Source organism: Crotalus tigris, unplaced genomic scaffold (assembly GCF_016545835.1).
Source record: "Crotalus tigris isolate CLP2741 ecotype Arizona unplaced genomic scaffold, ASM1654583v1 scf7180000024338.4412243, whole genome shotgun sequence".
NCBI lineage: Eukaryota > Metazoa > Chordata > Lepidosauria > Squamata > Viperidae > Crotalus > Crotalus tigris.
In genome coordinates, this window is record NW_024100508.1 from 2,298,925 (window position 1) to 2,314,547 (window position 15,623).

The 15,623-nt window shown below is 43.3% G+C and overlaps 1 protein-coding gene across 3 annotated transcripts; it reads left to right on the forward strand.

Annotated features, from left to right (window-relative positions):
- Positions 1–6,307: 6,307 nt before the first annotated feature.
- Positions 6,308–15,392, forward strand: LOC120300156 (membrane-spanning 4-domains subfamily A member 15-like). 3 transcript variants are annotated; one of them, XM_039325784.1, is made up of 7 exons: positions 6,308–6,822; positions 7,633–7,785; positions 8,120–8,236; positions 9,236–9,292; positions 9,991–10,149; positions 11,730–11,849; positions 14,420–15,392. In XM_039325784.1, exons 2-7 carry the CDS (start codon positions 7,684–7,686, stop codon positions 14,498–14,500), a joined length of 636 nt encoding a protein of 211 aa, XP_039181718.1. In that variant the 5' UTR covers positions 6,308–6,822; positions 7,633–7,683; the 3' UTR covers positions 14,501–15,392. The 3 variants fall into 3 exon arrangements, with proteins under 3 accessions (XP_039181718.1, XP_039181719.1, XP_039181720.1); XM_039325785.1 differs by lacking the exon at positions 11,730–11,849 and having other exon boundaries at positions 6,321–6,822; XM_039325786.1 differs by lacking the exon at positions 11,730–11,849 and having other exon boundaries at positions 6,324–6,822; positions 9,991–9,997.
- The last annotated feature ends 231 nt before the right edge of the window (positions 15,393–15,623 follow it).

A 15,623-nucleotide genomic window follows, 5' to 3' on the forward strand; every position in this document is an offset into this window, starting at 1 on the left:
TTCAACCTTCAGTTACAATTCACACTGCACAATCATATCAACAGGATAGGACAGCAGGGAAAACAAAACAAATGACATACACTGTTAATTTAGATTTTATCCCCTCCCTTCTAAAAGACTTGCAAATTTACTTTATATCCTCTTAGCTACCAGCCAGTAGGATGCACTACAACAAGCAATTTCCTCCTTCTCCAGGCATAGATATTCTTACTTTCAACACTTTTTCTTATATTTATAAAGATTTTTTTTAAAGGAAGCTACTGTAAATACTGAGAGAAAGGATTTGTTTCTGTATTTTATTTTTCCAGACCTCACATTACAGGCCTCAAGATTACCTTAACAGAGACAGGTTATAAAGTTTGTAGATGTACATTATCTGGTCAGAATAACAAATTTTTCAAGAATGTTCATATGTGCACAACACAGAAACCAATGGTACAAGTCAGTATGTCGCCACGTGAGTAATGCCCAACGTATCCCATAAGCCTCCTTCTCCCATACGGGCCAGCGCTGTTCTGTTTCCCTGAGTTTCTTGGATGTATATGCACAGGGTTGCAATACCCCTTCATTGTTTTCTTGTAATAGAACAGCCCCCACTGCCACATCACTTGCATCTGCCTGTATTACGAAGGGCTTGTCCATGTCTGGGTGCCTTAGTACCGGTTCGGCAGAAAAAAGTCTCTTTAGTCTCTCAAACGCTGCTTGGCACTCCATTGTCCATGTTAGTGGCTGGCTAGGTTTTACTGAGGATGCTCCCTTCGTTTTTAGTAAGTTAGTGAGGGGCAAGGCTATCTGGGCAAATGAGGGGGTAAAAGTTTGCAAAGCCCAGGAAACTTTGTAGTTGCTTTCTTGTGCGGGGTGGTGCCCAATCTAATATTGTTCTGACCTTCTCTGGGTCCATCTCAATGCCCTGGGGGGATATGCGATAACCTAGGTAGTCTATCCTTTCCTGGTGGAATTCGCATTTTGAGAGTTTGGCATATAGGTGGGCGGTTCGCAGCTTCTTTAAAACCGCTCTGATAAGGTTGACATGTTCCTCTTTTGTTTCGGTGAAGAATGTCGTCCAAATAAACAAGGACCCCCTTAAACAGGTGCTCCCTTAGAATGTCATTGATTAATTGCATAAAGACTGCAGGGCCCCCTTGTAATCCAAATGGCAAGACTTTGAATTGATAGCACCCCATGGGGCAGTTAAATGCAGTCTTCCATTCGTCCCCTTCCTTAATTCTCACGCAACAGTAAGCTTCCCTTAGGTCTAGTTTAGAAAAAAAAATCCCTTTCGATAGGTGTGACAGCATGTCTTTCATGAGGGGCAGAGGATATAGGTTGCTTTCACTGATTGTATTCAGTGCCCTATAATCCACGCATAAACGTAAAGAGCCATCCTTCTTCTCTCTAAAAAGGACCGGGTCAGCCACTTTAAGCTTGGCTGGCTCAATGAAACCTCTCTCTAGGTTTTTTTTTTTTATGAATCTTTCCATTTCCTCCTTCTCCTTTGGGCTCATGGAGTATAATCTGGGCTTCGGGAGTTTTGCCCCAGGCTTGAATTCAATGGTGCAGTCTGTGGGTCGGTGGGGGGGGGAGCTCATTCGCCCTCTCCTCACTGAAAACTTCAGCAAGTTCTCTGTATTCCTCTGGTATTTCTGTTAGTCCCTTTTCCTCTCCCATGGATGCTTTTTCTATTCTTGATTCTGGTAGCCCCCCTTGGGGTTTTAAGTCATAGAGTCCCCCTTCGGGAATTTGATTTCTGTCGTCCTCCAATTTACCCAGGGGTTCCATTTTTTTAACCATTCCATCCCTAGGATCATTGGGCATTCCATGCCTGGGGCCACCACAAACGTTATTTCCTCCTCATGTTTGCCCAGGAAGAGGTGTATTGGTAGAGTGGGTAGGATAGCTGGCACCCCCCCTGCTATGGATCCATCTAACTGGCCAAATGAGATTGGTTGTTCCAGTCTCCTCGATAGGATGCCCAGATTCCCCACTAGTGTTGGGCTAATGAGGCAGCGGATGCAGCCAGAGTCTATTAAGGCTTTCACATTTACAGCTTCGGGCATGGGGGGGATTAATATAGTCACTGTCTTGAGGATGGGTGTGATGTGTCCACTTACCAGGGGTTCGCCCTCCGAGCTGTCCTCTGAGGCGTCCACCGGACCTGTGGTGTAGGCTGGAGTTCTTTCCCCTTGGTGAGCAGAAATGGGGGGTTCTGCAATTTCCATCATTCTCATGGCAGTTTCTTTTGGCTTAGCTAAAGACTTTCCGGATTTGCTGATTGGGGATCTGTCTGGGTTGTTCTGGGGGGCTTTGGAGCGGCATTCTACAGCTCGATGCCCTTCTCTTCTGCACTTGAAACACCCCATTTGCTTCTTGGCTGTAGCCGGTGGTTTCACCGGTTCGTGTGTCAACTCAGGCGGGGAGCGGCTCCATTGTTTTCCTCAGCAGTGTCTTTTCAATATGTTGATCTCTGGTTCCTCTGCCAAGATGTACCATTCCTCAAGTTGGTGCGGGTCCTCTCGGGGCAGGCAAGCATCATATAGATCATAATTTAGTCCGTCTTTGAAATGGCTAAGGAGGATGTCTTCTGGCCAGTTCAGTTTGCTGGCAATGGCCCGGAATTCTTGTGTATATTCAGCCACCGGGCGTTTGCCTTGTCTCATCATTTTTATCCTTTCACAGGCTTTGCGATCAGCCAGGGGGTCTTCAAATCATCTTCTCAGAGAGGACATGAAACGGTTGAAGTTGCTGAGTTCTGGGGCATTGGAGTCATGCAAGTTCACCACCCAATCTGCAGCCGGTCCATCCAGGGCAGATTGCACGATCCGGATGCAGGCTTTGTCGCTGGGAATGTCCTGCCTGTATTCCTCCATGTAACTGAGGACTTGGATTAGGAAAAACCCCAAGCGTGTTGGCTCCCCTTTGAATTTCATCTTCAACAGTGGACGTCTTGGAATGGATCGGTGCCTCCGTTGTTGGTGGTAGTGTCTTCCATCCAGATCGCCATCTGTGGTCCGGTAGGGGGTGGGGACTACTGGATCAGCAGATGTCCCCAGGGTTGCAGGTTCTACTTTCCCCTCAGTGTCTCTCCCTTTGAGGCTTCAGGAGCTGGGGCGGCCGTAGGGCTCAGGATTCTCCTCTCCTAGGGAGCTGAGAGTTCTCTTCATCAGGTCAATAGCTTTCTCTAGGGTCCAGTCTGAGTACGGTGCCCAGCTTTCTCCCTCTTCACTTGCGTGCAGGGATTTCTCCATCTCCTGCTTCCATTCTGGTTGCTTGGTCCCCCGTCTCAGGGTCACCTTTCTTGATTCCTTTCTCCACTCACTTTTCTTTCCAATGCCCATTGACCAGCGAGGCTTGTGGTCCCGTGTCTCCACCACTTCTTCTCCGGAGGAATCTAACCTCTCGGATCCCAACATCTGGCAAGGTTCCAATTGGGTCAGCGGCTCTCTTTCCAGGGAGTTTTCCCCCTTTCTTGCTCCATTGTCTGACATGGTAATTTTTTGCAAAATCCCCCGGCGAGGGTCTCCCTTCCAGGTGGATTAATTTTGCAAGTCCTCTCTAATGTAAGGACCCACCCTACTTTGCATCTTAAGAAGACAGAACTCTTGGAATAATTCTACCAACAGGAATCCTTTATTAAGAGAAAATGGTTGCAGGCGTTCTAGACAGGACTTAGGGTCCAAGCTCTCCCATTCAAGGTTTTAAGGGGTTTCCCAGTAGCCCCACCCAATCCCCCCCTACTTCCAGCAACAGTCTCAGGCATTACATTTCTCACCCCTTTTCCTTCTGCCGGGTGGATGGAGACTTCAGAGAAAACTACATGAAAGGTAATAGCCTCCTTTGTTATGATAAGGCCTTTTGGTGCTATCCACATTCAATCCCTTTGAAGTTGTACCGAAGGAAGTGAGGGCCATAAAGCCCCTTTGTTCACCCCCTTCCCTTCCTTGTATGACAGAATCCAGAGAGGCAGAAATGGGGTTTTCTATAATTGATAACTAAAGATGAAGTATAATTGGATTCAAAGCATTGCCCCTGTAGCCTATGAAAACCCAGCAAATGCTCACCTGAAGGAGATTGTGGCATTCCAGTGTAAAATTTACTCCACAGAAAGCAAATTTATCATTTATTTTAAAGCTGTCTAAACTGGAAACATGGAGGATTAATTCGGCTCCAGAGGTAAATTAACTGATCCTGGGGCTTTCTTGACTAGGAAGAGATGTACTTACCAAAAGTCACTCCTGTTCACTCTTACAAGCTCTCTGCTGACCATCAGGGGTGGGGGGTGGCGTGGGGATAAGAACATTACAACATTCAAAAACACTTTACTGAAACACTATTCTGGGCTTCAGAAAACAAACACATAATATAACAAATGGGGGAAAGTAGCCAACTTGCCCAGCCAACTTCTCAGCTGGTTTACATCTATGTCTATGATGGACTCCAGGATTTTTTTGAATTGCTTCTGATGTAAGTTTTTAAAAAAGTTAAAATGGTATAATTATTTATTCCGACTTTACCAAGACACTCCAATTTGCATCACTGTTGTTCTTAGAAGCATTTCTTTTTTTAAAGTAAATCTCTTTTTTTAAATTCTTCAATTCACACAGTCATTTCTCCCTTCTGCTTTTCTTTCTTTCTTTTTTTTAATTGAAAATTTTTAAAAAACTTTTACAAAGACAAAAGAAAAAAACAATAACAACAAGAACAAAAAAAACAAAATAATACAACCCTCCCCCAACCCCTCCCAAACCACCCCCTCCCTCCCCCCCGGAGCTTCCCAGAGCAGAATATAGGCTTAATTAAAAGAAATTAACAGAATTATAAGATAATTAAGAATAAAATATATATGAAAAAAGAATTATAAACCTTAAAAAAGGTGTTTAAAAAAAGAACAAAGAAAAGAAAAAGAAAAAGTAGAGTTTATATACAAATTATAAAAAAGCTAAATGATATTTTTTCATATCCAATTTAAATTGTATAAAATTTATCCATTTTTCCCTTACAGCAAAATTTTTTTCTTGCGATTGTTCTTTTAGAAAAGCCGAAATCTTTGCCATTTCCGTCAAATAAGATACTTTAAGAAACCACTCTTGCAAAGTAGGCAAAGATTCCTTCTTCCAATATTGCCCTACTAACAGCCTTGCGGCTGTAATCAAATTCAACATCAATATAACCTCCTTAGCATCACAATCAGTAACAATACCAAGCAGAAACAGTTGTGGAGTAAATTTTACCCTCTTTCTAAAAATTCTCTGAATATTCCACCATATCTTAATCCAAAAAGCTTTTATATTTTTACACGACCACCAAATATGATAGTAAGTGGCATCCAGACAGCCACATCTCCAACATTTAGGCTGTAAGTCAGGATACATAAAAGACATTTTTTGTGGATCGAGGTGCCATCTGTAAAACATTTTGTAAAAATTCTCCCTTAAATTCTGGGCTTGTGTAAATTTAACATTTCTCACCCAGATAGTTTCCCAGGTATCCAGTAGAACTGGTTCACCAAAATTCTGCGCCCATTTAATCATACAATCTTTAATTAATTCTGATTCTGAATCCAGTTCCACTAGCACCCCATAAATTCTCTTAATGTGAGTTTGTCTTTGATCCTTTACTTGCTTAAAAAGATTTTCATCTTCTCTAAGCAGGCCCACGTTACGGTCCATCTTCCATCTGTCTACTAATTGTCTATATTGAAACCAGGAATAGGTAATATTTTCATGTACTAAATCTTCCAAAGATTTTAAGTGCCAATTTTGACCATCCCATCTAAGTAATTGTGTATAAGACACCGTATCCATTTTAACACCTCTCTTTATCCCCTCTATCGCATGCCAAGGTATAGCCCATAATGGTATTTTAAAATCACTTTTATAATATTTTGTCCAAACCCTAAGTAAAGAAATCCTTATAATATGAGATTTAAAAGCCCAATCCACTTTTTTATTAAATATTAAATAGGCATGCCAACCAAAAAGTAAATCCCATCCCTCCAAATGGAGTATCTCTAAATTTGTTAAATTTACCCAATCACTGATTAATGTTAAAACCACAGCATCATAATATAATTTCAAATTCGGTACCTTGAGTTCACCCCTTCTGCTTTTCTAAAGGGGAAGTGGGAATAATGTGGGAAAACTATGACCCTTATCTCTATTTTTTTAAAGCTGCTGAAGCTTTTCCCAGACTTGCACAATAATGCTGAGAAAACACACATTAACATTCCCGTCTATTCTGAAGCAGCTTTTCTCAATCTTTTCCAAAATACTGTCCTGCATGAACATAAACAAGGCTTGCTTAGAATTTAAAAGAAATGCGTCACGTTTTCTTGGTCACCTGGCATTTCTGAAGACCAACCCAGAACGGCGTAATAGGGCAGTTTATAAAAGGTAGGACTGTCCTGAACGCCAGTTCAAAGGAGAGAAGCCTCCAGGGCAAACTTTAAGCTAATGTTTCCTAAACTAGAAGGCAGCAGCAACCGCGTTGTGATTTTGGAAACATTTTCACAGGCTGCAACGTCCCCAGCAAGCTCCCTTGTTCTTTACAGCAAACAAAAGTTTGGAAGTCTTTAAAAAAAATGCTCCAAGATGCTGTGACGTCTCTAGCTGCAAAGATTAGGCTCATGCAAGCTAGGCTGTTCCCTGAAATGGTCTAAGGAAGCGAAAACTGAGTTTTGGAAGAAGAGGAAGAACGGCAACCCCTTTGAACTCGGGCCTTAGAGAAGAACTCGCTCTCCTCCCTCGCAGCTATCAGCAGCTAGCCAAACTTTTAAGGGAGAGGAAAGGAGCCGGAACGCCGGTCTTTCCACGAAACTCCTGCTGGGTGAGTTACCCTGCTCTTCCCGGGTGGGCGTCGGGCAACGCTGGGAAGATAAGAGGCTGGAGGGCGCCAAGCCGAACGGGAGCGAATAGGACAACCTCGGCCGGGTCGCTCCCCATCCCCCTTCATGAGAATGATGATAATGATTGATGATGATGATGATGATAACAGCGAATTTGTCAGTGCCAATAGTAATAACTGCCTTAGGTGCAATCCGAAAACAACTGGAGCACCACTTGAACACCTTTGCCATTGACAAATTCGCCATTACTCAATTGCAAAAGGCAGCCTTACTAGGAACTGCTTCCATCCTGCGACAATATCTGTAATACCATCAATTCAAACATCCACATCTGCATATCCCAAATCCTTGGTAAGGATTTGATAGGTAGACAAAAATGTCAAATCCAGACTAGCTGACTGTGTGATGATTAATAATCATAATAGTAATATAATAACAGTAACAACAATACTAATAATACAAATACTACTAATACTAAACCTAATAATAATAATAGACCAAACGGGCTTACAAGAGACCAAATAAAGAACAGAATGGAGGCATGGAAGACAAAGCACTACATGGCCAATACATTAAAAAAATTAGCTGGGAAAGCAGAGACTAACAAGACCTGGCAATGGATTAAGAGCAGGAAAGTTGAAGAAAGAGACCGAGGGACTAATTCTGGCTGCACAAGACCAAGCCTTAAGGACAAATGCATACAAAGTCAAAATTGAGAATGGGAAATTAAAAGATGGGATCATGTCTTTTCTACATTCTCTCTCTTTTTCCTTCCTTTCTATGGTCCCCAGCATTGCTGACTTTGCTGACCTAAAGGAGCCGCCCTTCTTGCAAAGCCCAGCATGCATGCTCCTCTAGTCCCAGGGTCCTTGCCTTCCACCACTCAGACTGATCTTCCAGTCCCACTGAAGAAATTTTATCAGGGTGAACCTCTGGCCCTGGGGGTGAGTATGGAGAGAAATGGAATGACGATTCCTCCTCGTGTTTTGCAAATCTCCGGATCCCCTGTTCTGTTGCAATAGGACTAGGAGGATTCTTTGCTGTGTACTGTACATACTGTATGAATATTCTTGATCCATTTGTTTTATTGGCCAGCTAATGTAGCAGCTAAGAAGTATATACCCTCTCCCCCTTAAGGTTGTCTTGAGGTGAGCATGAGGCCTAGAAAAATAAAATTAAAACAACAAAAAAATCCTGGTTCAGGGACATTTGGAATTTTGTTGGTTCTCAACTCCTGACTATCACTGATCTTGTGATTTCTCTCTCTCTCTTTTCCAGATCACACAGATATTCATAGGAATCATAGGAATGATTTTTGGGATCCTGCTTGATATAATGAATGATTATTTCATCATCTATAGTGTTATAAAGATCGCTTATTGGAGTGGCATCTTGGTAATTTTATATAATGCTGTGTTTAAAAAGGTTAACAGCCCAACCAGGGATCCAAACGCACATCACTGCAGCCTCAGGGCAAACCGGTCTTACCTGAAGGATGCTATAGTTCAGCAGATTGGCTAGTTCCAGTTTGTGCCTTATGTCTGTTCTCCAGATTTCAGAAAACTGCTGAACTGAGAGATTACAAACCTTAATAGAAGTTATTACATTGACTCTCTTTCCTCACTTATCAACCAGCTCATTCAGCGATCATTTCAAATCACAATGTGTGTATTGGGGGGGGAACCGGTTTTCAAACATCTTACCATCAAAGTGTCTTCAATGTCTCCGCGATTGCAATTTGGTTGCTTGGCAACTGGTGTGCATTTACAGTGGCTTTAGCATCCCGTAGTCATCAGATCACCATTTGCAGCCTTCATCATCGGCTTCTGACAAGTTAAGTCAATGGGGAAGCTACGGCCGCAACAGGTTGCAAGTCACATCCACGTGAATTTGTGCTTAATGACTTATTTGATTCACTCTATTACTGCATCTGGAACTGTCAGTATAAGTCAACACAATCGTGTCACATAACACTTAATAACTGCACCAAGTTGCCCAACTCAATTTTGGTGGGTGAGGACTGCTCAGATAATCACTCTGAATATCAGTTGCCATTCAGGGCTACACTTCTGAGTGGTTTCATTCAACTTCTGAGTCTGAGAGTTGTTCACAGCCGCTGGAGAGCTGTGTCCTTGCCATAACAACATGGGGAAAATGCTGAATACTACTGCAGTGCTACATAAAGTAAAATGCCTGTGACTGTAGCTCCTTCTTTAATGCCTCAAATCAGCTGCATCTTCAACTGGAATAGGGAACGTTGATTGAGTTTCAGCACAACAGATAATCAGAGAACAGTAGGCAGGAATTTAAGGTGGGAGAGAGAGAAATTATGGGTCTACATTGTTCTCTGGGCATGTAGCCATTGTGGTTCCCTTGCTTTTCTTTCTCTTCCAGTACATCATCTCTGGATCCTTAGCTGTGGCAGCTGCTCGGAATCCCAAGATCCCTCTGGTAATTAACCCATGTGACCCAAGTGAACGACATAGCTAAATCAGAAACCCTCCATCTCTGGGATCCTGGCCATGATCTCCCCCTTCTTCAAGAAAGGTTGGGAAAAAAAACCTCTCATCTGAAGCCCTGGAGAGCTACAAGCTCCTGGATTGCCAATCTTATGATGTTCCTGGATCATTAACATCTATTGGTGCATCATGATGATTCTGGCTTGTTGTTTAAGAGCCTCTCCACTCCAAATTCTTGTCCTGAATTCCCTTTTTGGAAACTCCAGGTGTTTTGTGGGTCATTTTATGCTAACATTTGGCAAAGAGGTTCTTTGTCTCAATTTCCAACTGAATATTCTGATTAGATGAGGCAGTTGCACTACTTAAGAACAACATGAAGGGAATTCAGCCATACCTGAGGGTTTAGAGCAGCAGTTCTATACCCCGCACCCCTAGAACACTTCTGATATATTCTCGCATCCCTTACAAAAAATGGTGTATATACATTATAATTTTGAAACTTCTAAACCCAGGTTTTTGCACCCTCTGAATATCCTCTTGCACCCTAAGGGGGTGCAAGCATCCCCAGTTGGGAACCCCTGGTGTAGAGAGTAAAAGTCTGAAGCAAATTCAGAGCACAAAACCATCTGAATCTCTTCATGTGTGTGCGCCCATTTTTGTATGTTTATTAATTAGTTTTATTCCTCCTAGGTGCAAGGTGCGCTGGCAATGAATGTGATAAGTGCTGTATCAGCTGGTATTGGCATCACATTGCTGTCTTCCAGTATCATCTACCCCTTTTCATATAATTTCATGTTCCTTTGCCGTGAATTTGAACACAATTATGAGGAAAAGTGTTTTGAAACTCTTGTAAGTCTGTGACCTTCCAGAATTCATCTAAAAAGTTGGCCTCAGTAGGACAGAGAAGGCAAAGGGAGCTCACGGTGACCTCTAGCTGGACATGCAAATCTTTGGAGGGACATGGTGGGGTCAAAAATATCTCTCAAACAGAGTTTTAACCATGGAATGGAGGGACAGAAATGTTGTCTTGTGGGTTTCAAGAGTTTGGCCTGCTCTAATTTTCTTTCTCCCAATCTTTTCAGAATAGCTTCAAGAGTGATGTCTTCAAGGCATGGCTAAGAATTAAAATGGCAGAGTTTTGCCAGAGTTTTAATGGAATTGTTGTGCCTGGCATTTCACTTTTTTTAAATCAAATGTTAACTCTTTGTTTCACAAAAATGTAGTTTGCAGTTTTTGTTGTGTGGACTACGACCAGACTAGATGATTTCAATGGGTCCCACCTTCACTAGGTGCTAGCTATGCTACTTAGGATGTATTAGTCAGTCTGATGAGGTAGAACCAGTGCTTTTTTTGTAAAAAAAAAAAAAAAAAAAAAGGTGCTGGAACTCACACATGTCATATAACCTGCCTTGCCTACCCTACAAGGTTCTATCCAAAAAAGTGCCAGAACTCCATTCTGGGCGTTCTATGAGAAAAAAAACCCTGGGTACAACTGACCAGTAAACCATCTCTGCAGGAAAGCTACTATTAATGTTATTGAAATTGGCTGTAATAACAGAAACATGCACTGCTGTTTGGGCTGTCCCTCCTCCCTGAATTACAGTTGTGTCCAAAATTGTGGCAACCTTTTGGGAAAAGTGTATTTTTGAGGTTTGATGGCTAATAACACCACTTTTTTTGAGTAGTACCATAAAATTATATATCAACGGAAAGATAATTTAATCAAGAATGTAATGCAACAAAGTTTGTTCAATTATCTGTACTATATTTTATGAAAAGGTATAGCCAAATAATCAGAAAAAGGAAGCATAACTTGCTTAGGTTGATATCAGGTAGCTTTCCTTCATCTGATTGTAGCCAATGAGCGTGAGTGTTTAGAGAGCCAATCAGGTGTCATGTTGTTTTGTCAATGAGCCAAACAGATCACAGTAGGATTCAGTTACTGATGTCATGTATTGAAGCTGAGAGGAGGACATTGTCAGTGTGTTATGTGATCATTATCAAGTTGGTTGGGATTTTTTGTGTTCTTTCATTTAGTGAGCTTGTAAAACATAATAAAATTAATGGTCCAAAGAGTTGACTGGTTGCCCAGATTGATGTAAAATAGTATTATTAAGTGAACAAGACTACAGTTATAAAGAAATTGGAAGAAAAATTGGTGGAAACTTAACCAAAGGTGTCATTTCTACTGTACACTTTTCCCAAAAGGTTGCCACAATTTTGGCCACTACTGTAGGTGTTGACCTGAGCTACTCTTGAACTATTTCATTGCTCTCGACTTAAAAAAAACACCTCTTCTTCCCTTTTGCCCAGGCAAAACAGAGCCTGCATATCTAATCCAGGTCATCTTTCTTACTCTAGAACTGGAGATACATATGCCTATCTCTATTTATAAAAATAGATATGTTTCTCTTCTACTTCATCGATAGCGTATCTTTCAAGGAATTTTGGCTGTTCTTATTATGTTCAACACCCTGGAGTTTTGCATCACCATCTCTGTCGCATCATTTGGCTGTAAAATGCTTTGCCAAAATACCTTCACTGAAACGGTAAGATTCCAAAGGAAGAAGGGTAGTTAATCAAGAGAAGCAGATTCAGAAACAAATGCTGGCCAATAAGCTTAGTTTCTACGGCAGCTTATACACTGTATTAAGTGTGCTGTCAAAGAAACAAAACAATCATTTGGCTTCACACAGTATGCTATGTTGCAAATCCCAAGTTATGGTTGATTCTCATATTGTGATAAACCTAACGGAAACAAACTACCTTACCTATCTCAGTGAGCTCAACTTTCATCTCTAACTAAGACTTGCTTAGAGTTGCCTCAGACTGGAAGATGGGTAGCAAATGAGTTTGATAATAATAAAATTGACAATAAGTACCCCCTCATCTGCACACAGTCCAGGCAACACTTCAGGTAGAATCCCCAAAATGTGTGAGAGCATATGAAGCATTTTTTTCTGGAGAACCAGCACCAGCTATGTAAAACCAGAAAAGGATGCAGTTGTTTTAAAGTAGTGGTTCTCAACCTTTCTAATGCCGTGACCCCTTACTACAGTTCCTCATGTTGTGGTGACCCCCAACCATAAAATTATTTTAGTTGCTACTTCATAACTGTAATTTTGCTACTGTTTTGAATCGTAATGTAAATATCTGATATGCAGGGTATATTTTCATTGTTATGAACTGAACATAATTAAAGCATACAGATTAATCACAAAAACAATATAGCAATGCTGGCTGGAAAAGCTTACTCTTCCTTGCTCAAAAATGTTGGGAGGGAGGGAAGGAAGGAAGGAGATTGAAGGGAAAAGGAAGGAGATGGAGAAGGAAGGAGATTGAAGAGGAAAGGAAGGAAGGAAGGAAGGAAGGAAGGAAGGAAGGAAGGAAGGAAGGAAGGAAGGAAGGAAGGAAGGAGAGATTGAAGGGGAAGGGAAGGAGATGGAAGGAAGGAAGGAAGGAAGGAAGGAAGGAAGGAAGGAAGGAAGGAAGGAAGGAAGGAAGGAAGGAAGGAAGGATCTTTGGAGAGTCATGTTTTCCCAGATGGTGATGAACTGCAACTTCCAGCATTCCCCACTCTTCCACAGTGCTTTTTAGGGCTGCTGGGGATGGTAGTCTGGAGCCCCCCATCCTCATCCCAGCACCTCTTGCTCTCTACCAGCCACCCCCCCCAGGACCTGCCCGCCCCTCCAGCCTCCTGAGTGCCATCGCAGTGGCGGGATCATGGGAGCCCCTTTCCATGCTGCGCAGACCTTCACCGCCAAACCCTTCCCCGACTTGTCACACGCGAGAGGGGTGCAGCCAGAGTGCCAGCTCCTGCTCGGAAGGTGCCTCTTCTCCCCTCCTGGCCCGTCCGGCTGGCCTCTGATGCACATGCGGGCATTGCCCTCTTCCCCGCCGCCTGGCCGCTTCCAAGGCCCGGAGACCGGCGAGCCAGGAAGGAGCTGCTCTTGCCTGCCAGCCCCAGCAGCGGTGACAGCGGTAGAGCAGCCCAGTGGCAGCGCCAGCAGTGGCCCAGACCTGGCTCGGCTCAAACCGGCTGCCCACGCAGCTGAGCCGGCCCGGGGCGGCATCGGGGGCACGTTTCGAGCCCCTGGGTTTGCCATGAGCCGGCAGACGGGGAGGACGCAGCCAGCAGCCAGCCAACATCCACATGGCCCCCAGGAGTACAGCCCGGCTCCCGACAGCCAGCTGAGAGTTGGCCCCATGCGTGCCAGCTACCCTCCCAGTGCCCGCCATTGCCCCGCTAGCCTTACCTTGGCCACCTCCCATTCGGTGTGGCGGCAGGCAGGCCCAGGTGCTCCTGGGTGGCCATGGCCAGTGGCAGCAACGACGCAGGCCGACTACTGGCTGGGCCACCAGCTGGCCCAGCCCAAGGAAGGTAAGCCACTCACCGGGCCCCATGCGCATCAGCTACCCTCCCAGCACCCGCCGCTGCCCCGCTAGCCTCACCATGGCCACTGCCCGTTCAATGTGGCGGCAGGCAGGCCCAGGCGCTCCTGGGCGGCCCTCCCACCCCTGGCCCTCTTTTACTTACATTTAGTAGTTGCTCAGCAGGGAGAAGTGGAAACTTCCAGAACGCTTGCCTTAGCAGCAGACAACTTGCAGCAACGTTTGCCGACTGGGACTTTTGGCGGGCTCGGCAGGGCAGAGACAGCCTGGACAATTCCTATTGGCTTTTGAAAGCCAATAGAATTAGACTCTATTCAACAGAGTCTATTCTATTAGCGTTCGAAAGCCAATAGAATAAGAGGGAGTAGCACAGCTCATGAAAAAGGGGGAAAAAACCAAAAAAAAAAAAAAAAAGCCAGACTGCGTTTCATAAGGATTCTATGAGGAAAAACTCCAGGACTTTGACGACCCCTTTAAAATGGTCATTCGACCCCAAAAGGGGTCACGACCCACAGGTTGAGAACCGCTGCTTTAAAGAGAGGAAGTGATGTCTTTATCCAGACTCCTCTTGGCAATGGAACCAAAAGTGCTTCTGAGCCTTATTTGAAACAAGGAGAGACAGAAGCATTGAAGCAGCTGTTGGCAAGCTGAGAATTTGTATTGTGAACTGTGGAATGAGAAATGCACGCAAACAAGTGGCTTAAAATTTCATTATATGTTTCTTTAGGTTGTCGTCATTTATGAGAATGTGACTCCTGCCAGTGTTGAACATCCATCCATCGACTGCAAACAGCCAGAGTTCCCTTGAGTTGCTTTTCCTTCTTGGCAGCTATTCTGGAATACATTGGCTCCTGCAAAATTGAAGACTTGAGCTTTTTAAGGATTTGCACGGAACTTTTTCCTCAGCAGAACCTGAAATATTTAGTGGGCTAAGCCAAACACCATGTGTAAAAGATCTTGACAATGTGAATGTTCTTGATTGCTGGTTAAGACATGTCTCTGTGAACTGGTTGGCACCTTGTACCAACCTTGTTACGTTTTGCTGTTGGAAAATGCACAATTGGTCGAGTTTATACAACACATTAGGGATAAGCTATAGTTTCCACTTTACAATGGTTGTGTCACAGATTAGACAAAATCCAAAGCTTACTTCAACAGAACTTAGGAAAATATTTTTTTGCACTCAGCTACACTCATACAACCAATTATGCTAGTTGTGTGAAATCATCTAATGCTTGCAACACACTCCAGAATTTGATTTGTGGGATGTAACAGTGACCCTGGGAAGCCTTCAGCAGCCATATATTCCAATGAAAACTAAAGAGTCAAATTTATAGCCATAATTTAAAATTTTAACCTGTTTGTTCTAGTGGTTAAGATACCAGGAGACTGTGAGTTCTAGTCCCGCCTTATAAAGAAAAGCCAGCTGGGCGACTCTGGGCCATTCTCTCTCTCAGCCCAACTAATTTCATAGGGTTGTTGTGGGGAAAGCTGGAAGAGGAAGGAATATTAGCTATGTTTGCTGCCTTAAATCATTTATAAAAATAATGAAGACAGGATATAAATGTATACAGAAGAGAAAACTTGTTTCCTTGCCACTCGACTTTCCATCAAGGCTGCCTTCTGCCCATCCAGCTTATCTCACTGTTTTATTTTAGGCAAGACTGCACTCCAAACTAATAAAAATAAGCTGCTGAGCACATATGGCTTGCTGTTTTTATTTTCTCTAAGTTCCACAGAAATAAAGAGGGTCATAGGGATGTGTGCGTGTGTGTGTGTGTGTCTCATTGTTTGGGATACTCTCTCTCTTTTCTCTCTCATTTTGCCGGCCCTGGTGCTTAACAGCAAAGAAGAGTGTGGAAGGCTTAAAAGATACCCAGATGCTGCAATGTGTCCACAGTTAACAAAGATCAGGCATAATAATAATAACT